The sequence below is a fragment of the Malania oleifera genome, chromosome 13 (assembly GCF_029873635.1).
Source record: "Malania oleifera isolate guangnan ecotype guangnan chromosome 13, ASM2987363v1, whole genome shotgun sequence".
NCBI lineage: Eukaryota > Viridiplantae > Streptophyta > Magnoliopsida > Santalales > Ximeniaceae > Malania > Malania oleifera.
The window spans coordinates 12,495,543-12,520,062 of record NC_080429.1 but is presented as its reverse complement, the minus strand read 5'-3'; the positions used below and the strand labels follow the sequence as shown (position 1 = coordinate 12,520,062).

The following is a 24,520-nucleotide window of genomic DNA, read 5'->3' as shown; positions in this document are numbered from 1 at the left end:
AATTATAAAACATGAAACTTATAGTCTTAAACTATAAAACATGTAATAATAATAATAATAATAATAATAATAATAATAACGCACAAATTACGCTTAGGACAACCCAAATTGCAAATATAACTACATGACGAAAACACTCACCGAAACATAATGTCGTTCGTCATGGTATTAGTACGAATGGCAAGTCTAAGGGACGGTGGTATGAAATGCCTCAGACTAGGCAAATGTATGTATATAGGGCTTTTAAGCCGAGTTATGAACTGAAAAAGAATATGCGATATGAAATTGTACAGGTATGAGTATAGTTTAAATTGTTATGTCATTTCAGTAATTAAGAGAAGAATCATACGTTTATATATATAGACTCATTGCCACACACTGACACTAATTTATTCCGTCTTACTGAGAGATGTTTCATCCCGTTAATATTTCAATATTTCAGGATCACTAGGTACTCAGACCTAGCTCAGGGACGGGTTGTAGATATTACAAATAGGATAAGTGTTAGTCTGGATCTGTGTATATAAATGTTTAGAGTTTTGAATTATAATTTTGTCTGAGAAAATAGTATAGTAATGGTTAAGAGGTAGTACTCTAGTACGTACAATTATGGAAAGGTCTATTTTTTCTTCCATAGGCAATGAATGGACAAATGTTAAATTTATATTATCATTAAAAAAAAATGAGAATATAAAAGTATGTTATCAGAGATGTCACGATAGTATATTATTATGATTATTGTTTTTATATCAGCAGATATTTTCTGAGGCATTACAATTAAAATTTTGGATCCAATCCGATTTGATCCAATCAATGAACACCCCTTAATAATACTTAATTAAAAAAGTTAGACCACTATCAAGTGCTTATAATTTTGGTTTTAGTAACGTTACCAAGCACTTAAAATGTCGATTGCAATCTCAAATATATTTCAAAACATAAAATTTAAACACATTTATAAAGCTTTAAAAGCTAGTTTTTTCAACAAATACTTTATCCTACAGATGCCTCTTTAGGTAAAATATAGCAATCTATTTTTGCAAATATGACCAAATACAAAATAAATGTCTAATTTATAAAATATTATAAAGTTGTGCGTGCATTAATCACATTTCCTAAGAAGAAATATCCTTTTAATCACTCTCAATATTTTCAAACACCTTATGATTTGTTTACTTCTTTCTAAAATATTATATTCCATGAATAGGCCAAATGATATTTACAATTACTTCATTTTCAAAAATTCAGAAAGGAAAATAAGGAGAATTTTACCTTTTTGCATTTAGTTATTAAAAAAAGTAAAAAAATAATATATATATATATATATATATATAGCAAATTAATGAATAAACTTTGAATTTTGCACATTTTAAGATTTAATTTTTCTTAATTTTCAATTATATCTCATTTTTATTGATATTTAGTATAGAAAAAAAAATATATATATATATATATATAATAAAAAATAAATTTCCTTCTTTTTTTTTTTTCCCCCAAACGAAATTCTTGATTAAGCCCAAAAACAGTTTGTCATAGGAAAAATAAGTGGGGAAATGTCATTTGTTTGTTGGAAGGAAATTGATGCAAAAGCTTGCCAACAATAGCAAAAAAATTGAATTTTATGACTTTATGAACATAAAATTCCAACATTAAATTTGAATACAAACAAACAATGGTAATGCAGAACTTCAGTCATAAAATCAACCTTCTACTATCAAGAAGTAAACTTGAACCATTTGGTCAAGATCTGCACCTAGAGGAGACTACTAGACTAACATATAAATTAACACGAATTGTGTCATGAGTGGCTCGAGCTTCGAAGAAAAATTGTGAAATCACTCAAAGCCACCGGCCACAATACCACGCCAATACAGATCAATAAAACCCAAAACCAACAATTTTCTCTCATCTACCCTTGGCTACATAAAGTTAAGACTTAGATCTAAAAGATTTGCATAAAATACGATACCAAATGATAATAAATTCCGTACAAATCTAAATTTAAAATTTAAAATTCATCTTTCCCAGCACAACATTACTTCCAAAAATCAGATTCATAGCATAGAAGTAAATTTCATAATTACCAATAAAACAAAGTTTGCTATCTGCAACAGAGACAAGTAGACGTTTTTATTCCTCTGGAAACACCGGGCAACCGCATGAATGTCGCTACTTAAATTGTCCCAGAACCCATAAAAATGTCTATTTACAAGTAGCACCAGCATATTTCCAAAATTTATGTCATGTAGTCAAATTGCACTGAAAACACAAGGGACTGCTATGAAAATGACACAGGAACCATCAGTTTATTAGTTACCTCTGCTTGATGGATCTTAAGCTGAGTCAAGCAGGAGGTGCAGGAGGATGATGAGGCAAAGTTTCACTGGCCTCCTCAATGTCAATATCTCGCACACCTGCACTCAACGACGAGGATGATTCGGATCTACCTCTTCTTTCCTTCCCATCATTGTCATCCTCGTTGGTTCCTTCATCAAGAAACGAACCCTTTCGCCGGAGTTCTTTCACTTTCCGGAACTCATCATAGTGTGCTCGCCTGTGCTCCCTAAAACTCAAGCTACCCCTATCTGATCCAGAATCTATGATAAATTCCAACACAAACAGCAGAGAAGAATATTACCAATAATGCATAAGGATTAAGATGCCCTCACCTAGATTTAGTCAAAACTAGAATCATTAACAACTAATCACATTTCATTTCACCATTTTTTCGTGTTACTTGTTTCCCAAGTTTGAGTATACTAAACATACTTAATGAGGAAGAGTGAGCTCTGTATCTTACTACAATTACTAATATATAAGAGCAATTAACAGTGAATGTCCTATACAACTAGAACTCTGTTCTCCAATCTCTGTTTGCCAACAAGAAGCATAGCTGAATTTTCTCATGGAGAAAATATTATGCTAGTGATGAAAAAAAAAAAAATGCTGCCAAAACAACTAGTAATAATTTTAGCCAAAAGTATGTTTAGAAGATTACATTTCAAAAAAATAAAAAAATTGGGAGTAAATTGACTGCTACTACAATGACTTGGACATTTATGTCCTACGCCTATACAGAAACAGCAGAGGGAAGAGGGTCTTGCTGCAATTCATCTATTTCAGCTCTTTCTAACTTCTGACAGAGCAGATGGCACTGCTCCTCATAGAAATTCCTTTGACTGTGGCAAATGTTCAACCCAATTCAGTAAAAAGGTTTAATAAAATATAAAAGGTTTTCCTTGAACTTACCCCTAAATACCCACCAAGTTTAAAATGTGAAAGTAATCAAACACCATATGCATTCATCACATCAAACTAAGAAAACATGAGAATTGCTTGCTAGAATCTGAAAATGATAAGGCAAGAAAACACAGAGCCAAAGGCTAAACAACGAACCTTCATCATCTTGCTCCATAGCATCTGCCTCATCATCTGATGATGTCCAACCAGATCCCCTGTGGTTCATTCTACTTGAAGATGCCACATCATTCAAAGCAGATCGTATTGCTTCTGCATGCTTCACATCTCCAATGTAATCATCAAAATTAACCCGTACAGGAGACAAAGATTCTATCATAATCACCAAAGTCCATCGAAAGAAAATTTCAGTAAAATTACAGCCACATTCTATTTAATCAAAAACCATCATGCTCTTTCAGACAGAAAAAGGTATACCAAGAACAGTCCAGTACACAAGTGCCTGCTCCCATGCAGGCACACCAACACATGCATTTGAATGCAATTACTACTGGAAACCACACAAGCATGGTTATGCATGCCATGCATAAATATACACATGCATTTTCACTTCTATCAATTGCATGTTACAAACCAAGCACCTCCCTCTCCTCCCCTCCCCCCCAACCCCAAAAACACCAAAAAAATAATAAAAAAAAAAGAAAAAGAGCCAAAATCTTAATTGTCTAAACCTCTACATGCATTATAAAGTACACAAAATCAGATGACTACCACCAATCCCCTTTTTGTTCCATTCAGCTTATTTAGAGTGGATGGGGAAGAAGAAGATTTTAAAACCAAAAGGGGATTTCAATGACCCTCCACACAAAAAAATTGAAGGAAACTGCCCCCAAGGGTCTTTCACAATTCCATTATGCTTAAATGGAAATTGCCAAACCAAACTTATGACCCTTTTATGTCAAACCAAAACTAATTTCCTGCATTAGGTTCCACATGCTTGGCAGCTGACAGAACTTATGTGATAAATTTGGCGCTTTCATCTAGCAACTTATGAAGTAGAAGTAATTTTAATGCATGTCTTGCAAGTTAGAGTATTATTATTGATTTTCAGTTATGTGTCTCTCATATAATGCAAAGGTTTGTAGCATGTGAATTACAGGTTGGAGGTATAATTGCATTCTACTTGAGGGATTGAATATAAATGTATTCCTAATTTGAGTGGAAAGAGTAAAGATGGATCAACTCAACTAACTAAAGATTGACAATGATTAAGTGTGATAGTTGGTTTGAAAATTAAGAAAGATTATAAGTGGGTTTGGAAATTAAGAAAGGTTATAAGTGAATTTAGTTGAACTACAACAACAAAACCAAGCCTTAGTCCCACTAAGTGGGGTCGGCTATATAAATCTTTTTCCGCCAATTTATACGATATCATGGACCATTTCTTTTGATAGATTCAAGGATATTAAATCCTTACTCACTATCTCCTCCCAAATTATTTTAGGTTTACCCCTACTCCTTCTACTGCCTCCCACAGTAACTAAGTCACTCTTCCTCACAGGTGCACTATAAGGCCTACGTTACAAGTGTTCATACCATCTAAGTCGTCCCTCCTCTATCTTATCTTCTATAGGAGCTACACCTAACTTACCACGAATATGTTCATTCATTAATTTATCTTTCAATGTTATACCACTCATCCATCTAAGCATCCTCATCTCGGCAACTTTTATTTTTTTGATATTATGTTTCTTCGTTGCCCAACATTCCGATTCATATAGCATAGCTCGTCTTATAACTGTCCTATAAAACTTCCCTTTCAATTTTAAGGGTATTCTACAATCACATAGCACACTTGAAGCACTTCTCCATTTTACCCAACCTGCTTTAACTCTATGCATTACATCATCTTCAATTTCTCCTTCAACTTGCATAATAGATCCAAGGTATCAAAATCATTTAGTTGAACTAATAAGGTAAATTAAAGGGCCAAGAGTACTCAGTGTCAGCGGTGAACCATAGTTGCAGAGTGTCTGGCCATGGTGCGTACTAACATAACTAAGTAGGAAATCTTTCAATAAGGAGAGAAAAATAAATAAATAAATATTGATTTACATGAGGATTAGTCTTTAAGAAAAGAAAGATGTATGGGATGTAAGAGAAATAGTTGTCTAGAGAGAATAGAATATGAAGAAAAAAATTAACAAAAAAGTTCAAATATTTTAAAAACTAGCAGAACATTAATGAGGCAGAAAACTCTAAACTTTTGAAAACAAATTTAATTCAATTTTGATACAGTATAATGATTTGTGTGTTAATTGTTAGTTCTGGTTGATAGTGAGACCAATTGAAATTTTTCTTGGATGGCTCTTAAACTCGATTCGTGGAACTGATGTTTCAAAAATGGTTATAAGAACTTTAACACGTGAAGGCATCCAAAATGAGTGACTATATGAAGTCATCTGTGAGAACTTTGTCATAAATGATGTTTGAATGTACAAAATTTATTTGTTTTACGCACACTTGATGTAGCAGTTGAGGTGTATCTTGACCTACATTGTGATTTAGAAATAATGGAAACTTAAATAGCACTAAATTGAACTAAAATATGTATATGATTGATTATTGATTGATAAAAAGGTTATGGTACAGGTTCACTCTTGGGTCAACTCTATAACCTTTCAGGAAACTCTGGGTGAACTTTGAGAAGGGATTCAAAGATTTGAGGAAGGCGGGAGTTTAGGTAATGTGGAGTGTAAGGATGTCACCGTACCAAATAGTCGGAATAATGGAAATAAGGGGGAATGACAGAGTTGCAAGGGTGATTAACTAACGCTTAATTAACACTACCACAAAACGTACAAGTGGAATCTAAGTCAACTGCTCAACTCTGCAGAAGATAAGCATGCTCAGGAACCTTTAAATGATTTTATATCTGGTTGTACCAAATGACAAGGAACTTAAGAATGTAATTCACAAAAAGACTCATGAGAGGACGAAAATTGGCATAGGGAATTGGACAAAATTTAAGGTTTGCTTAGTGTCGTCACTATTTTATGTATTTTTTTCCTGTTTCTGCATAATGAAGAAACAGATTATGAAAATGCGTTTGTTTATGTTTCCAATTTTTTTATTTCGGTTGTCGATATTCTGCTGTGCGCGAAAAAACTGAAAATCAAATTTTATGGTTTTTAGTAGTTTTGGCAACCTATTGCCAAAAAATTTTATATTCATAAATAATTCTTTGGATTAAATCATCCATTTTATACATTTTTAAATTAAAATTAAAAAAAAAGACCATATGAATTTAAATATAACTGAAATAAAATTTTACATGAATTGTAAAAAATAATAATAAAGCCAATTACAAAACATTTTTACTATATTTCAATTGTCATATCCAATAAAATTTTTATTATAAAGTAAAATTTGAAACTGTAACAATTAAATAAAATAATTATAATATTTTTTTATTTTTATTTTAGTATTTTTTTTAATGTGCATTATTTTGCAATTTTACTATTTTAATCATATTTTTATAATATTAATTGATTTAAGTTATTTTAGTTTTATAAATACTAACCAAACAGATTGCTGGTTTTTGGTTTTTAGTTTCTGTTTTTTTTTTTTTTTTTTCATTTCTGATTTTCATTTTTGTAATTTTTGACTGTGATACCAAACAGCCCCTTAGGAGGTGTTTGTTCTATGGAACCAGAATCAAAGTTATAAGAATTGGAATCAATAATCATTTCCACTAGCAAAGAATTCAATTAACCATTCCAATTTATGCATTTGAGCAGAATGAATAAATGGTACTGGATTTACTTCCTAATTCCCATTGAAATTGTTTGGTGGAACAAATGATGTTCAAACGTACCAAATTTATTTCTTTTATGGACACTTGATGTAGTATCTTGACCTAAATTGTGATTAGAAATAATGTGAACTTGAATAGCACTAGAATGAACTAAATATCTATAGGATTGATTATTGATTGAGCAAAGGTTATAGTATAGGTTCACTCTTGCGTCAACTCTGTAATCTTTCAGGAAATTCTTTGTGAACTTTTAGAAGGGATTCAAAGATTTGAGGAAGGTGGGAGTTGAGGTAGGTGGAGTGTAAGGATTTCAATTTTCCCAATAGTTGGAATAATGGAAATAAGGGGGAACGACAGAGTTGTAAGGGTGATCAACTAATGGTTAAATAACATTCCTAAAAAATGTATAAGTGGACTCTTAAGTCACCTTACGAGCAGGTATCATTGGGAGATTCTGCAGAAAATAAGCATGCTCAGGAACCTTTTAAAAGCATTTATAGTTGGTTGTAGCTAATGACGAGGAATTTAAGAGTGTAATTCAGGAAAAGACTCATACAAGGAAGAAAAATGGCATAGGGAATTGGGCAAATTTTGGAGGTGTTTGATGTAGGGATCAGAATCAAAGTTAGGAATTGGAATCATAATCATTTGCACTAGCAAAGAAGTCGATTAACCATTCCGATTTATGCATTTGAACAGCATGAATAAATGGTACAGGATTTACTTCCTAATTCCATTGAAATTGTTTGGTGGAATAAGGGATTAAAATGAAATATGATTGAAAGTACAAAATTATCCATAATTTAAAAAGAATAAAAAAAGATCTCACAAATTCTTGACATTTATGTAAAATGATATGAGGAGAAGTGTGTTCTTGTACTATTTCCCAAAATCTTCCCATCTCTGAATTTAATTTTGATCCCTCACGTCATGAATCAATTAACCCCAGTCAAAACAGAGGCCCCACATGCACCATTTTAATTCCAGACTCGGAGCATATGTTGGGGGCAACCTGGGATCAACGGTAAGGTTGCTCTAATGGGTTCGAGTCCAAGGAAACAACCTCTTTATATAAAAAAGCAGAGGTAAAACTGCATACACTGACAAACCTCTCCTTACCATCACAAAGCAGGGAGGCCTTGTGGCCTGGTACACAAAACGCAGAGCATACATTCAAATGAATGCATAAGACCAGCAAACACCACCGTAAGAGTTCTTAAATTCTTAAATATAATGATAGCTGGTAGGACTTTAAAGAGGGGATTTTGCTAACAAAATTCCTTGATTTTGCTTCATTATTTCCCATTTTTTACAATATTATTTTTTTATTTTTGTTTCGAGGACCAATTGTCCTCACCTAGCTTGTAATCTTCTCTCTCCCTCTCTTAATATTGTTTTTTAAAAAATAAAAAAAACATTTGGCAATTATTTTTGGAATTATAAGTAATTGATATCATCACCTATCTAACAAAGACCTTACCAATTTGTTTCAAACTATTAATCACGTGATGCAGCCCATCAATACGACCACAGAGATTGATAATGTAAATTTATTGCGAACTTAAATTTATTGCAAACTTAAATTCAATGCATGAAAATTTTAACAATAAAATAAGAACGAATTCATGGCCTAAAAATATAACAAGGGTGTTTCTAGAAGTTAAGACAACAAAATATAATTAAATATTTCATTAGCATAACAAAGTGAGATTTAACTGGGAAAAAAAAACAGCACTTTTGGACATCAAAGGGCATGCACCAAAACGTACCATCATCATCAACCATGCGGCGAAAAGGTGTCTTTGGTTCAGTTATTTTCTGCCTTACAGGTTTGGTTGCCTCAATCTCTCCCAGATTAGCCTCATCCCATCTTACTCGCCCCCTGGCAACACAATAAACAAGATAAGATAAATATCTTATAGAATAATCCTTCAGACAGTAGAAAATATGATGGATAGCAAAATGCAATTTGGAAACAAAGGGGCCATTTGGTAACATTGTCAAAAATTGTAAAAACAAAAACTAAAACAAGGAACAAAAACTAAAACTGAAAACAGGCAACATACTTAATTAATATTTTATTTTTAAAACTAAAACAAATGGACAAAAAAAAAAAAAACTTGATTGAACTCTTCATGATTTCAGATGGAATAAAAATTAAAAAGATTATTAAAATTAAAAAAACTACATGAAAAATTATAAATTAAGAATATGATAATAAAAATAAAATTTATTATAACCATTTTACATAATAATGATATTTTAGAACACACTTTTTTGTGCTACAAGAACAATCTTACAGTACATGACAACCAAAAAAATAGTAAAAAATATATATATTTTTTAAAGTGACTTATTTTTTTCAAAATTTTAGAAATTGTATGGATATTTTTATTTTAATTATATTTTAAATTTACATGGCCATTTTATTTTTATTCTAATTAAAACTCTGCAACAAATGAATGATTAATCAACAAAAGTTAATTCTGCATTTTAAAGCACTCCAGCAGGATGTCGAAACCATAAAATCAGATTTTTAGTTTTTTCAAAAACAACTAGAAACTGACAACAAATTATTAAACTGACTCCTAAAATAGGCCATGCTTTTCTTTTTTACCCCAAAAAAATTGCAGCTATTTAATTTATGGTTTCTTCCTAGGCATGGCAGTACTCAAAAAATTTTAAACCACCACCCCACCCACCCCAAGCAATGCAACCCGCTCCAAATTCCCCAGCAAAGACCATCTAGTAGTGGCTCCTCAACACATCAAACCTGCAGCATCCCCAAATAGTTTGCTGAAGCCCAGGGCAGTTAAGGATTAAACAAGATATTCTAATAACTCTCTCAAAATCCTTAGTCTTAGAAAGATTGCTAGCATAAACAATTTGGTTTCAAGTTCAAAACAAGCAAACAAGACCATAATTGTTTATACAGAGAGGATTAATTACTTCATTTCTTTAAGGTAACACTCTCTTCAAGTGCCCAAAGCAGACTGAGTCAACCACTGATTAGATTCCTGAAACAAAATGCAAAAACAAAACAAACTCAGCGACACAGTATGAAAAATGTCAAAAAACACAGAGAAAGGCGCCAATTAGCTTATGAAAAAACAAAAGATAATATCTAAGAATAGATTATATGCTTTAAGCAAAAAGCAACCACTAGGACCAAATGTTAGCTTTAAGAAACTACACTAGCACCTAAACATATTAGTGACGCTGTCAGATTAAAACAAAAATGGAAAAACGTCCACAAAATTATATGTAGGATGTGTGTGTTCATAACGCAAGTTGTCTATGTTAAGTACAGGACAACAATTAAACAAAAAGAAATAAATTTACAGTAAACTGATCGATAATAAAGTAAAGGACCCAACATCACTTGAGCATTTCAAGCATTGCAGTGAGCTACCTCGTTACTAATGCCACTAATAACAATAAATATCTTTTCTTCAAAAATCCTGATGAGACTCAAAAGTCCAATGAGATATTAACGCAAAACAAATAGGGAAGATTAAGAAAATTAAATTAGGGTCATGTCTGTGGAAGAAAATGAAGAATAGCTGAAACCATGGCTAGGAAATAAGGATTCAAATCTGGAGACTGTTGATCAGAGTACAAGGATAAGGAGGAGTAAAAATATAAGCATCACACTAATAGGTTCTCAAGGAATCACTCCTAGGAGAGGAAAGTCTTACTTTCTAAGGTTTAAGGCTTGGAAACAAATGTAGGAAGTTCTTCATTAATTATCCAGAAAAAATTAGCATGATTTTATGCGCATCTCCATAGCTTAACTCCTAACTTAATCTGATTAAGCCATCAAAACTAAACTAATCTTGACCATAAAAAATTGAATAAATGAAATAAAGCAAAACTCTAGAAATAACTGTAATAAAGACTCAAGATACTCTTAACATAGGACCCATAATGAAATAAAAGCGACCAAAACCTTGTGATCAGTGCTGCTATAGTACTAGTGAATAGTTTGTGCTACAGTGCTGTGAACAGTATTCTGCATTGAAACTCAATTATTCCCAAGCCAAAACCTCATTCCAAGTACCCAACCACATTAGTGCTTGTGGTTGATAATTTAGCCTTCTTTTGTTTCTTCTATGAACATTTTAAATTTTTAAAGGCTGATTTCTATCATGAAATGCAATGGTCATCAGTTTAACTGCCATTTCTATTCATTGTTTATATGTCTTCAACTATCTTTTACATTCTAATCAGTATGATATTTAATTCATGCAGGAAAGATTTATTCAATTGATGTGTTAGCATCCAAGGTTCAATTAATAATGCAATATGATGAAGGGCTCAGCAATAGCAGCAGTGCCAAGAATTTTGAGCTATAACAAAAGGGTTTAACAACGTAAAGACCAAAAATAGATAGACGAGGGACTAATCCCCCACCCCCACACACAAAAAACAAAACAAAGAAAAAAAAACAAAACCAAAATGCAAAGTAAGCTTCGAAGTTCAGCTTTTGACCTAAATAGCTAAGAGAATCAATATTCTGCTAATTAGAATCCTTGTATTCATACTTATGCTCATTTTAGGGCCAATTACGTCCGGCAGATTCTTCACAATGCAAGTATGAATTCTGAATCAAATTCACAGAAATAACTCTTCACAACATACTCAACAGGATGCTGCTATCTAGCTGTGACACGTGGACCAGAACATGAGGGTCAAATTTTGCAATGTCCACAGGATGTCATACAAATATTGATAGAAAAAAATTATTTTTATACTCACCAGGATTTATATATTGAGTTTTGTTGTGTATTAAAGCAATGAAGGAATAGCAAGTAGGCAAGTAAATAGTTAGTTCCTCACCCAATGTAAAATAGAACAGATTGTCTGCAAGCCGAATAATTATCTCGTGTACCCAGAAGTGTCCTAACATGCCAACATATGCCTGACACAACATTTGAAGGGGAGAAATATCCTAAATCTCACAGAGGGCCAGCTTTTTTTAACAGTCATTTCATGAACCAGATGTCCAAACTATAATCAATTGTAGCCTGTAATACCCAATACATTTTGGATTAAAAAAATCCATCCACACATTGGAGACAAAAAAGAGAGGATATATAGCACAGAATACAACAACAAAGCTTGAAGTCCCACTAGGTGGAGTAGGCCACATGCACAATCCAAAGCAATAACCTCTGATATAATTGGAGGGATGCCAAATCCTCTTTTTATGTGATCACATTTGTAGTCTATAACAACAATAATTTCTATTACATATTTAATAGGCTGTTTTGAGATTGGACGCTCATGTTGTCCAATATAAGAACTCTTTCTTCTCTAAAGATGGAAGAAGATCACATCCTAAACCAAAAGAAGGTCTCTATTTCAACTTCTACTTTGTTGCCTTCGGTAATATTATATTCCATCACACCGCTCATCTGCATAGCCTCAAGCTTATAAGATGCAAATCTTGTCCTTATTTCCAATATCTCATTCTTTTCGAAATAAAGATTGAGTGAACAGTCAATCTACGAATTTTCTCTTGGAAAAATTAACATTAAAACAAATTCTCAAGATAAAGCATAGAAGCCCATGTAACATTTCCCAAATTCATATCTTGCAAACTATTAAAAATGTTGGCTTCCCAATTCTAGGTTTGCCAATTTCTCAACAATAATTATGAATATCTCGTAGATATTCCAAAACAGTTTCAGAATTAAACCTGACTTTAGGTGCAGACAGTGCTGAATTTTCCTCCAAAAATATACAACAAACACTGAGTTGAATTTCTTCAAAGCAGCATTATTTTTTTTATGAAAAATTAATTTATTGCAGTAAAACTAAAAACAAAGCAGTTAAGCGTTAATCTGAATGCTTCATACTTAATTCATCCTACAAAACACAGAATGCATTGACAGTTCAATATCCTACATTGGTCAAAATATTACAAAGCCAAGTCACAATATCACAAGTTACAAATATCATTGCTAGAATCAATATCTCCCAGTTCTTGAAGTTGCAGAAAGTGATGGGAATCTTTCACATGCACAATGCTGGTGTGTAGGCCACATGCGCTGCCAGTGGTGGTCCTCTGGCAATATTTTTTATCATAATAGATCGAGGGCCAATGATTCAAGTGGTGGCAGCAGAGAGAAATAAGAGGAAGTTAGGGATTTTGAAGGGGGCCACGGTTGGAAAAGTTCCAAGTGGTGCATGGGTTCACATGCCTTGTCAGAAAATTGTGTTTCCAATTCAAGTGCAGCAACTGTAATTTGGGTGAAATGTTGCAGATGATGAATAGTGAAAGCACAAATATTCATATGGCCGTTAATGACATGAAGAAAAGGCTCTAGTATGTATCAATATTTATAGCAAAAAATATGGTTATGGGACAAAAATAGTGGCAGCGAAGTGCTCGAAAAGCAGTTACAGACTACAACAGGGAAGACTGGTGAGGGCCAACAATTTTTCATAAAAGTTCAAAACTCGGAAAACTTTCATTAATATCCCTCTAATAAAGTGTGATAATCTTTATTTTAAAAACAAAAAACAAAAAAACAAAAAGAAGAAGTAGAAGAAGAAAATTTAATAAGACATAAAACCAATTTGGCTTTGAATCTCAAATTTCAATTTCAAGGAAAATTTTCGATAGCTACATTTTAGAGAAATTTTGTTGAAATTTCAAGATCTCAATAAATTTTAGACTTGGGAAAATTTTGACATAAATTTTGTAAGGAAAAAGTTGTTCATCAAAAATCCTAAGTGCAAGTCACACTGCTCTAAGTGATTTGCACCCTCTTGTGATTTTTAAACAAAAATATAATCAAATACAAGATCGTTTGCCCCAATTTTAATTTAACTATCCAAGTCCACCTTATAATTTAAATTTGGGTAAATTATAATGACAAATCTAAATTATGATGACCATAAAGTTGAATTTTTGACAATATTGAGGTTCTTACAAGTTTTTAACATATATGAAAGCAGGTGATCTATGGACAGCTCAACACAAATTCACACACTCAACAATAACAAATTTGTATCATGATAATATTAAGATACCAAATCAGTATATTGAAAATCAAGGTACTGAATTTGCATTTTCAAAATGTATTTTTTTTTTAAAAATTGATGTCTCATGACTGATTTCAGGTTAATAATTTAATCAAATAAAGTAGTCAAGAATTCAAGTCTAGAAGATGCAAAGTCTTTACTTCACATCTTTAAGATTTTTTCTCGTCTTCTTTTCAGTATTGTGGAAATAAACAAACAACAGCACCAAATGGCCCACATCACACTAGTTAACCAGCAGAAGAAGCTGCATCCTAGACGGGGAAGAGTTCCAAAGGAAAGTTCCTCCCTCTAAGCTGCACCAATCTTAGAGAAAAAAATCCACACAAGCATTACTGACAAAGCTCCAATCCATTAATATAAACACCTATCACTAATAAGACTGAGTTGGGTATGTGTATCAAGGATCAGGATCTCCATCAAAACTTAGTAGATAGCTTGTTGAGAATCATATTTAAGGTTAGCTTCTTAAATCCATACCCAAACAATAGTTAAGTCTGGTGTAACAATCTCAACCCAATTCCAATGAAATATTGCCCACTTAAGCCAGCTGAGCCTCACGTATTTGCCCTATAAAAGGCGTCTCACAAGTTTGAAGTGTAAACCATCCTTATATATCCAAGATCTTCCTATTAAACACCCATGAGGGACTGTGACAAACACTCTTGTCCAATCGTTGACACCCTCATCAAAGTGGCTTACACTTCTCTATGTGGGACCTACACCTTTGCATAGAATCCACCCACATGACAGTATCCCCAAGTCCCAAAGAAGACAACACCTCACTGGAATCGGTCCGAGATCGTTACACTAATATCCCTTGGAGTACTATCATGTGGGTGGATCTTCAAAGGTGTAGATCCCACGCAAAGAAGTGCGAGCCACTCCAATGAGAGTGTTAGATATTAGACGAGACATCCTATCATGATCCACATTACTAGGACGATGTTGGGCGTATAAGGATGGTTTAAAACCTTGTGAGATGCCTTTTATGATGCAAAATCGTGAGGCTCAATGGACCAAAGCAAACAATACCTACCGGCATTCATCTTTAAGATGCAATTTCACGTTTCCAACTCGAAGAAGCTTCATATTGATTTGTAACCCCTATCTGATGGTGGTCATTTCATGAAATCTACATCTTGGACATATGAATTGTGGTGAATTCACATTCTTAAGATATAAAATCTTTAGATTTCTCTTGCATTCTCCAGCCTGTCATACTTTAGTCAATGCATGATCTCCCTCCCACCCCTCAACATAATAGGCAATCATAGGTAGTCTTCTCTCCTGCCACCAAAATGTTGCAATACAAAGGTAAGCCATTTCTCTATCTCCCCCCCCCCCCCCCTCTCCCATTACAGTCTCTTATTCTCTCCAACAATTCCCTATTTCCCTCACTCACAATGGTAATCACACTTCATATGGTATGTTTTAGGTATCTTAAGGTGAATATGCACACACAAACAAAGCCAAAAAAAATTACAATAATTGAAGAGAGCAAATTTACATGATTAAATGTGTGTTTGTCCACAGAGCCACAATAAAAAACCTCTTGTACACAAAATATAGCACTCTCTAGGGTTTTCATCCTATCATTGCAAGCATATGGTTCCCATATATGAAAAAGCCCAAACTAACCCATATTCAACTACCGTGGAATTAAAATTACTAATCATGTCAATCCAAGTTCAATCATTTATTTCTAGCTTCCTCAAAGTATCTTGGTCTATTTCTCTATTGCTAAGAAGAGAAGTGATTTGCTAAGACTCAACCATAATTAAGCACAACCAAGTTAACCTTACATATCCCATTCAACATTGAAACATCAAATTACCATTGCTTTACAATAAGTTTTTGTGATAAAAGTATTTAATATATAACATAATTCAATTTTGCTGCACCAATGGTTACAAACATATATCTGCAATTGGTGGAGTAAAACTTTGACGAATTATATAGGCCAAAACCATTTTGCTTCCCATATTGTTAATAATATTGGTTGAGATCATTAAATAAGTGGAGAAGCATGCTGATTCCACATAGAACAACCTTATTGTAATGACAAAAGGATTTTTATGTCCATTGTTGCTCATCAGTTTCTTCACCAGTTCACCCAAATACTCCTCTTCTTCATCAACACCAGCTACTTCTTCACCCAAATTCACCTACAATTTGTAATCACTGGACTTTTCTTCACTCAATTCCTCTTAAGTCCAATTTGATTTCACTTGACAATGTGCTTCCCCCGCTCCTCAAAGACACGTAAATGACAAGCATAACACCCTCAATTCATAAACTTCATAAATAACGGTAAACCATAAACTCATTTAAATAACGAATAATTCATTAAAAAAAAAAAAAGATGGCGACAACAAGACATAATGCCATCAACTTAATGAACAAGAGAATACAACCTAGGAGAGGATGAGAGACATTCCAACAAAAAGGAAGAAACTAAATTAGAAAACCTTTTCTTGGAGCATTTTCCATCACAATTCATAAAGCACAGCAAATTTCTAATTCCCGCTGGCCTTTCTTCAGCTTCCTTTTACCACCATCAATCAAACTTCATTTCCTTCAAGATCAAACAACCACAAGCCCATCTTATCCATCAGTTTTTTAGATTCCAACCCCTCCCATTAACCACTCCCACAGGAATAGGCAAAATTCCACATTACTGCTCTTTACCTAGTCCACCATCCTCAAAAATAAGAACTCCTTCCAAACCTCCATGGGAGATGGTGGCACATGCAATATATTATCAAGTGCATCAAACGATTCAGATGATTCATATTACTCCTGAAACTAATCCAATAATAAACTGTCATTACAAACAAACATGTATGTCATCTCTCTCATCATCCAACACATCTCCCCTTGCTTCTTATCCTTACCCTTGTTAATCTTTGAATATATATTACCTTCTGAACAATCAAAGATTCCACAATATACAAATTCCCCTCAACATTTCCATTTTGAGATTTTATCAACACCCCATTATGATTGCCCTGTTTTTTTTTTTTTTTCAAACTTTCCACCACTCTCTTAAATCTCTATCCAATGAGAATAAACCTTGTTGCGCCTAGCTCTTTCAAAACCAATTCCCTTCCTACTACAACCCCACCCCTGCAGGCTTAGTCTTGCCCACAAAATTCCTGATTCTTACCCAACAAGAGTCATCGAAGGATAACTACTAGGCAAACTCTCATCATGGTGATAATCCTCAACCACCAAGGATCCAAAAGCATCAACCAAGTGCCCATATTTGCCCGTATCGATTCTGTCCTTCACTGGAGCATCACCGATACCCCTTACCTGTGAAGAAGATGCAATCAACCTCTTTTTTTTCCAAATGCAAAGCAACTCTAGTAGGGGTACTTGAATTTCCACTTCTCTTCAAGCCTTGATGCAAAGTCTAACCATTCCACTCTCTTTAAGAAAGCAAGCACCTCCACCAACATGAATCATCGACCCCTGAGCTATACCCTTCTTACTTGGAGGAGCCAAATTCAAAGCCAAAGCCTTGAGGCAAAGGTTTATCTGGACTATGGGCCTAATTACTAACACAGACAATGGGCTGCGTGGTGTGGAAGTCATGAGCTGACGAAAGCATCAGCCTGCCCATTAATCTTTATCACCCTATATTACCCAATCACCGGCCCAAATGCAGAAAAATATCAACGATACCCAGCCCAACACAGTCCAAGTCTACACCATTTCACTTGGACTCACAGGCCCCAAAATCCCTAGCTGCTCTAAAGTTTGCTAGACTATCATCTGCTAGCACTCCTTCCTAAGGACACACTACACTTACACAGGCACTATACCACCTCCCAGCTTGCTGGTTATTTGTCTTTGAACCTTCCACCATCACATCCTTCCAAGTCCATCAATCATTAGCTTCTGCACATTTCTTCAACTACTTCACTTCAGACTTACAAAGACCAGTGGACGGCCACCTCAGTCCAAAAATCCGAGGAACACAGGTCCATGTATCCGAAGTGCAAATTTGACAAAACAAAAAAAGCCCAAAATCCACTTGATCCAAGAATCCAAGGTCTGTCTTGATTCAAAAATCCGATGCCTGCCTCAGTTGATCGCCTCAAAGTGCAAAAATTACTTGGAGAAAAAAAAAAATGGAACTTCTTTCATGAATTAAACTACAAGAAACATACTCCCAAACCTGAAATGTCTTTCAAGGCAAGGGAGTAGGGGTAGGCTGAAGACTATGGCGTAGCAAGGAGTTGAGGGCTATTCAATAGGGACTAGGGAGTTCATTGGTTGCTCAAGAATTAAAAGAGTGCAGTCTCCAAAGAATTATGAATGGTAACATAGGGGCTGTAACCTCCTATATTAAAACCCTAACCCCCAAATCAGTGGGAGGCATTTATGATATGGTGAGCTCATCTGTAAGGGGGAGGTCAAGGTTAAGGTAAGGTAGCACCCTCTAAGACAATATAGTTACAATTACCTATACTCCATCCTGGCACTAGCTTAAGAGTCTGAGGAGGCCCTTGAAGGCTACCCACGGTCTCTCAAAACTCTCTTTTATTTTCTTTGGCGGCAGGTGGTCATCAAGGGTCTATGGACATCAAGATCGCCTCAACAAGTTGTTATTAGTATTCAAAAAATCAAAAACAAACCATATCGAAATTTACTTCAATCCCGTTAAGTAAAATAAATCCTGCTCTAATAAACCCTAACCCTAACGAGAGAACAAATCCTCGGTCTCAAGCCCAAAGTTCAGTAGTTTTAAACATTCCGTCATTTCCTAGTACAAGAAGAAAAAGAAGCTCCGTCAAACCCCTAATCAGAGAGCATAGGAAACAAATACTAACCTGCTCGAAGGAATCAAAAGAAGGGCGGCGTAGCGCGTTGAGCTCCGATCGGCGCTTGATGGAACTAGATCAGGAAAAAGTGAAAAACAGATACCAACAGAGGCAGAATACCTTCTTACAAATCTGATCTATCTATCTTGATGAGAGAGAGAGAGAGAGAGAGAGAGAGCGAGAGACGAAGGGGTATGGGGAGAAGAAGGCGGAGGCGGAGGCGGAGGCGGAGGATGGATCAATGCGATGGGAAACGGGTGTCGGCGTGTCGTACCTTTGGCGCTGGCTTTTTCCTTCCCTTTTTTTTCTCTCTTTTGAGATGCTCTATTTCTTGGCCGGCTTCAAAATTCAGACCAACCGTTTAGTCCGCCCCCCGGGGACGGATTTTCTTTCAAATGATAAATTTATTAGATTAGGCTCATTATTTTGTTATATTTATTTAATTATTTATATTTAAATAATCATAATTTTAAATATAAATAAATAAAATATTAATGATTCGACGATTTAAATTTATTTTATTTAAATGTTTTATCTTTTATTTTTCACAATAAAATAACAGATTTACTTTCACTTTTTTTGTTTTTTTTTACCAGCAAAGCAAAATTTAAGGAGTAAAATTATTTGTTAATACATAAAAATAATTATGGAATGTAAATAATATTTTAGAATGTCAATAAAATCTTCCTAAAATAAAATTAAAAATTGATTAATTTGTCATTATCTACTTGCCTTAGAATTTGATTAGTTGTCTCAACTATGACAGTTTAATTGATAACTTTTTTCTATATTTAAAGTTTGAAGAGTACTAGAGAAAATTATATATATATATATATATATATATATATATATGAAAGATTTTATATGTTCATATGTTGTTATTAAAAAAATAGAGAAATAAAATATATAACAAAGGCCCGTGCAATACACAAGTATTAACTATTGAAATTTTTAAGCATCATGTAATATACATGTTTTAAAACTTTATCAGTAAAATATTACTTTTTTATTGTCTCTTATTTGTCTCGAGAACTAATTGATGAATTCAGTTTTACTAAATAATCTTTGTTATTATCAACTAATAGCATATATTTTGAGATGTATTAGAACATAGATAAAGAACAAAAAATTAAATTGACCAATTTAGAATTGTTTTTTTTTTTTTTTGATAAAATATGCAATTAGTCGATTTGTCAAACCTCATATTTACGAATATGTTTCATTTTTTAATATAGTTCAATAAAAAAAGATTTAAACTATGTGATCATATAAAAAATATATTATTTATTTATTCACTTCTATAAATAAGCTTCCATTCTTACAATTTTTTAATTTTTTAAATTTTTTTTTAATTTCAAATTACTACAAATTAGTAAAAGAGAACCTCTTGTTTTACTTTTATATGTGTAATTGGTGAAAGAGTCTCACCATAAAGCGTGATTTGGGCATCATCAAACTATCTCAAATTTGGTTAAAAGTTAAGGTCGGCATTTTTTTTTTCTTCTCCTTTCATTTTTTTTCTTTTCTTTCTAACTTAACAAATGGTTGTATAGTATCGTTTTTTTCATTTCCTATTTTTTTTGGTACAAAGATGAAAAGGGAGGAAAAAAACTAAGGTCTCGCAAAATTAACACCATAAGTATCTAACATATAAAAAATGAAATATTCCTAGAGGAAGGGAGTTTCAAAGGAAGCTTCTTGGTTGGCCCCTAATTTGGCTAAGAAATCGGCACAATTTTGACCCTCTAACCCCGCTATAAGAGGGACTAAATATTGATGATCAAGATCGAAGAAAGATGATGCACGTTATCTTCTTTCTAAACTAGCCAATGCGCTTCTTCGTTATTATTTACATTTCTATTTTCTTCATATGCAAAGGTGTGTTTATGTTGTATCGTGCCTAAAAGTTCTTAGAGTTAAATTTTCTTATTTTGTTAAAAACAACAGTCACTATAAGTAATTTTCACTCTATTGCACAGCAAAAGAGAAGTGGAGTTTATTTTTTAAAAGGGTTAGCAGTTTCAAATTTTCAATATATTTATTTCAAAGTAATTCTCCCAACACAGTAATGTTGGATATATTCCAAAGAATATATCCCACATAAATAACATGGGTCCCACATAAAGGGTATGTGTCTCATGTGATCAGGGATGAATTAATTATCTTGCTTTGAAAATGCATGTGAGAATAATAGCTGGAAGTTGAAAGGATTCCTATATATATATATATATATATTAGCTACTGTTATGGGGAGAAGCTGTAAGGAATAAGAGAGTTCATTTTCCTGCATATTTATGGAATGAACTAAAAAGAGATATAGGAAAGATTGTCCTCTCTCTACCTTAGTTCTTTGTTCAAAAGTTATACTCACATAAAATCTAGTGAAGGATAGATAAGAGATCGGGGTGAAGCGAGAGAAACGATTCTTGAAGCGTTCTACTTAGTTTGTATACACCATGAACGATCCTGGTATGTTTACGTTAAGGTTTCTTTTATTTTTCCGCATCAAAGATAACATGCATATGTGAAGAACATGATAATTAAAGATCCTATGTTCAACAAATAAAAACATATAAAATATCTTACATGTGGTATCAGAGATTGTGTTAAAATTATCGTGTTCTTCCTTTTATGATAAAAATTGTTTCCATTAACCCTCTACGATCTCATTATTGTTTCCTATGAAAATTTATATTCATGATATTTTCTAGAAACGAACTGAAAAATCGTATGATATATGATTCCTAAAAAATTTATGTGATATGATAAATTTGTTGGTTTTTGTTGGCCTGAAATATTGAAGTTTTGTATTGTGAACTTGTTGGCCGAACAAAATCGTCGATGGTTTTCCTAAAACCATCGACGAATTGAGATGCTGATAGCATATTTTTCTGAACTTTAGAAAAACCATCGACGATTTGTCTAAAGCAGCCTAAGACCGTCAATGGTTTTACCATGTACAGTGATACTAAAGTGGGCTGTTAAATGAAATGCATACAAACTGTTTTAATTACTTAATTAAAAATGGAACACTCACATGTTTTATAATAGCAAATTGATAATGATGGTATGTTCTGGACTCATTTGTATCTGGAGAACAATTATGTTTATGCAAGCATGAGCTGTTGAATTTTACATAAAAGTAAGCAAGTAAAATTCTTACAGTGGGGAATTGGTTATCTGCTGTGAACTTGGACAATTTTTGCTGAGTAAGGTATCAATCAATGTTTATTTTATGGTTAGCATGTTGTCACCAAACTGATCCTGTAAAGAAAAATTGTAAACATTGATTGAAATATGATTTTGCAAAAAAATTATTACAAAATGGTTATTTGATTATTGTGATTGACCCAAAGGTGCACTAACTTTTAAGTAATCATTGAACTAGTCAAGATAATTGAAAGAATGGTAGTGAGATTGGGATGGATGCCCAAAGGTGAAAGACCAATCAAACTTTAAAAGGTTATCAATTATGCCTAGGTGAATGAAAATCACCATTAAAAGTAAATGTTAGTGAAAAGTAAGGTGTACTCCTAAGAGGGAGGGTGAATTGGGATTTAAAATTTTTTTTACAAACTCTTTTTATAAGTTTCTTTAGTTAATTTTGAATCCCAGCTATCTTTCTTTTCAGCTGTCACACACAAACACAATGATCAAGAATCCTTTGAACTTTAACCAACAATTATACAAAGTTCAATATTAAAGACCAGCTTAGTTAAATTCTCAGATTTTTTCTAATATTCAAACTCAAAATCAATGAATAAATATGAGATCAAGACTTATATTCAGATTGATAAATAACTAAGTTTCAGCTTTAATATTTAGTTTCAAGCTCAAAATATTTTCACAAAATTAATCTCATCTTTACTTTTCAGATTATAATAGAATTGAATTTTTCAAGATTTATGTTAGCTGAGCAATAAAAACAATTTAGATTTCAAAGTTGTATTAAAAACTCAATCAACTAATCAATAAGTTAATGAACTCTAATATTTATCAATCAACTTACTCCCTTTAATTAAGGATTCCTAATGACAAATTAATTTCCAGCAATTAAGTAAAGATCCACGTAATTTATATATGTAGAAATTAAAGAGAGTAGGGTAAGGAAAGTGACAACGTATTTTTACAAGGTTCGGGGCCAAGACCTACGTCCTTGCCCCAAGCAAACCGTTTGTAAGGTTTTCCCTTTCCAAATTTTTTATTAGGCCAAAGTTACAACCTCTCTAACAAGAATCCCCTCTCGTTAGTCCAACGATCCAATCCCCTGAATCATCAACAAATCTCTCTAGCAAGAATCCATTCTCACTAGTCCAACGATTCAATAACCTGAATCGTAAAAAATCAACGAGAAACGATTTGGTGTATAATGATACTCTCAAAATAGCTGATTAGTACAATTGAATGCACAATGAATATGTTGTTGACCTTATAGGTCATTCACGGTTTTGATAATGACAAATACTTTTTGTATTTGATGGCTTTCAAGTTTATGTGCAAGATTATACTAACTGGATTATATTGATGGCATGCAACAACTTGAAGAAAATTGAAGACCCCGGCATATTTGTTTATTATAATTTATATTTATCATTTTGGGTCTGTAATAATAATGTCTTACCTGCATGGTAGGATAGATAAGCTCAAATGACCATAGGGAAACCAAATGACCTTAGGGATCACCCTTTGGTCGATCGACGCCAAATTTTTTAGGGTATATGCTTAAAAGACCTATATTAACCTTAAGTGTAACGACCTGCTTAATTTCCATGTTTTTTTTTATATATATATATGACATTTAACATGTTCTGATACCATACTGGGTAAACTCAATCATTAACCTAAGCAGCGAGAAGCAAAAATCAAATAAACATATCCATATATAATTATATACAATACCAGAGTGCTAGAATGTATCCTCAAAATATATATCTGTTTTCCCAAAGCACCCTCAACTGGCTAGGGTTATACAAAAATACTCCCACAATACTTACTTCACTGTCAAGGCAATACTGAAGTCCCTCTATCTGTGAGTCTGATCTGCTCGCCTACTTGGATCACCTAAAAAATGATTCAACATTGGGATGAGCCAACGCTCAGTAAGACGAAATATGTTATTACTAGTGTATGGCAAATGAGTTATAATATTATGAAAATATGTTTCTATAAAATCATGTATAACTGGATCTGTAAAAGTAGTACAAGTAATAGAAACCATCACCATTCCCATGTTGCTTAACATATCAATACTCTATGTTACTATTTAAAATACTTCTAATGTATATAAGTATATTCTCTGTCTTTGGAAATCTATATATACATAATAATAACTAAAATCTTCCCTGTGGATAACCGTGTGTCATGATTTAACCCCTCATGACAGGGTTGTGCAGCCCATAGGTGGGATCTACCCTGACTGGCAGACTAGGGTAAACCACTATACTCCATCGGTCTGATCTGCCCTCCTCAACCCATATCTGATGGGGAGCGTGTCCACGTCTAGGGCACTATACGATCGACCTACTACCACGTATTATCTGAATAGGTGATTACACTCTGTAAACTGTATGTAACTACGGTACCGTGCTCTGTCACTGTATGGTCCAATAGGGTCTGATACTAT

At 33.3% G+C, this 24,520-nt stretch overlaps 1 protein-coding gene across 2 annotated transcripts; it reads right to left on the bottom strand.

The window, feature by feature from the left end:
- Positions 1–2,097: 2,097 nt before the first annotated feature.
- LOC131145472 (protein phosphatase inhibitor 2) lies at positions 2,098–19,313 on the bottom strand. 2 transcript variants are annotated; one of them, XM_058094561.1, is made up of 6 exons: positions 18,907–19,280; positions 11,855–12,042; positions 9,965–10,032; positions 8,785–8,897; positions 3,397–3,570; positions 2,098–2,597 (listed from the first exon to the last, which is right to left on the bottom strand). In XM_058094561.1, the coding sequence occupies exons 3-6, from the start codon at positions 9,967–9,969 to the stop codon at positions 2,344–2,346; spliced, it is 546 nt and encodes a 181-aa protein (XP_057950544.1). In that variant the 5' UTR covers positions 9,970–10,032; positions 11,855–12,042; positions 18,907–19,280; the 3' UTR covers positions 2,098–2,343. The 2 variants fall into 2 exon arrangements, with proteins under 2 accessions (XP_057950544.1, XP_057950543.1); XM_058094560.1 differs by lacking the exon at positions 11,855–12,042 and having other exon boundaries at positions 18,907–19,313.
- Between the last annotated feature and the right edge of the window lie 5,207 nt (positions 19,314–24,520).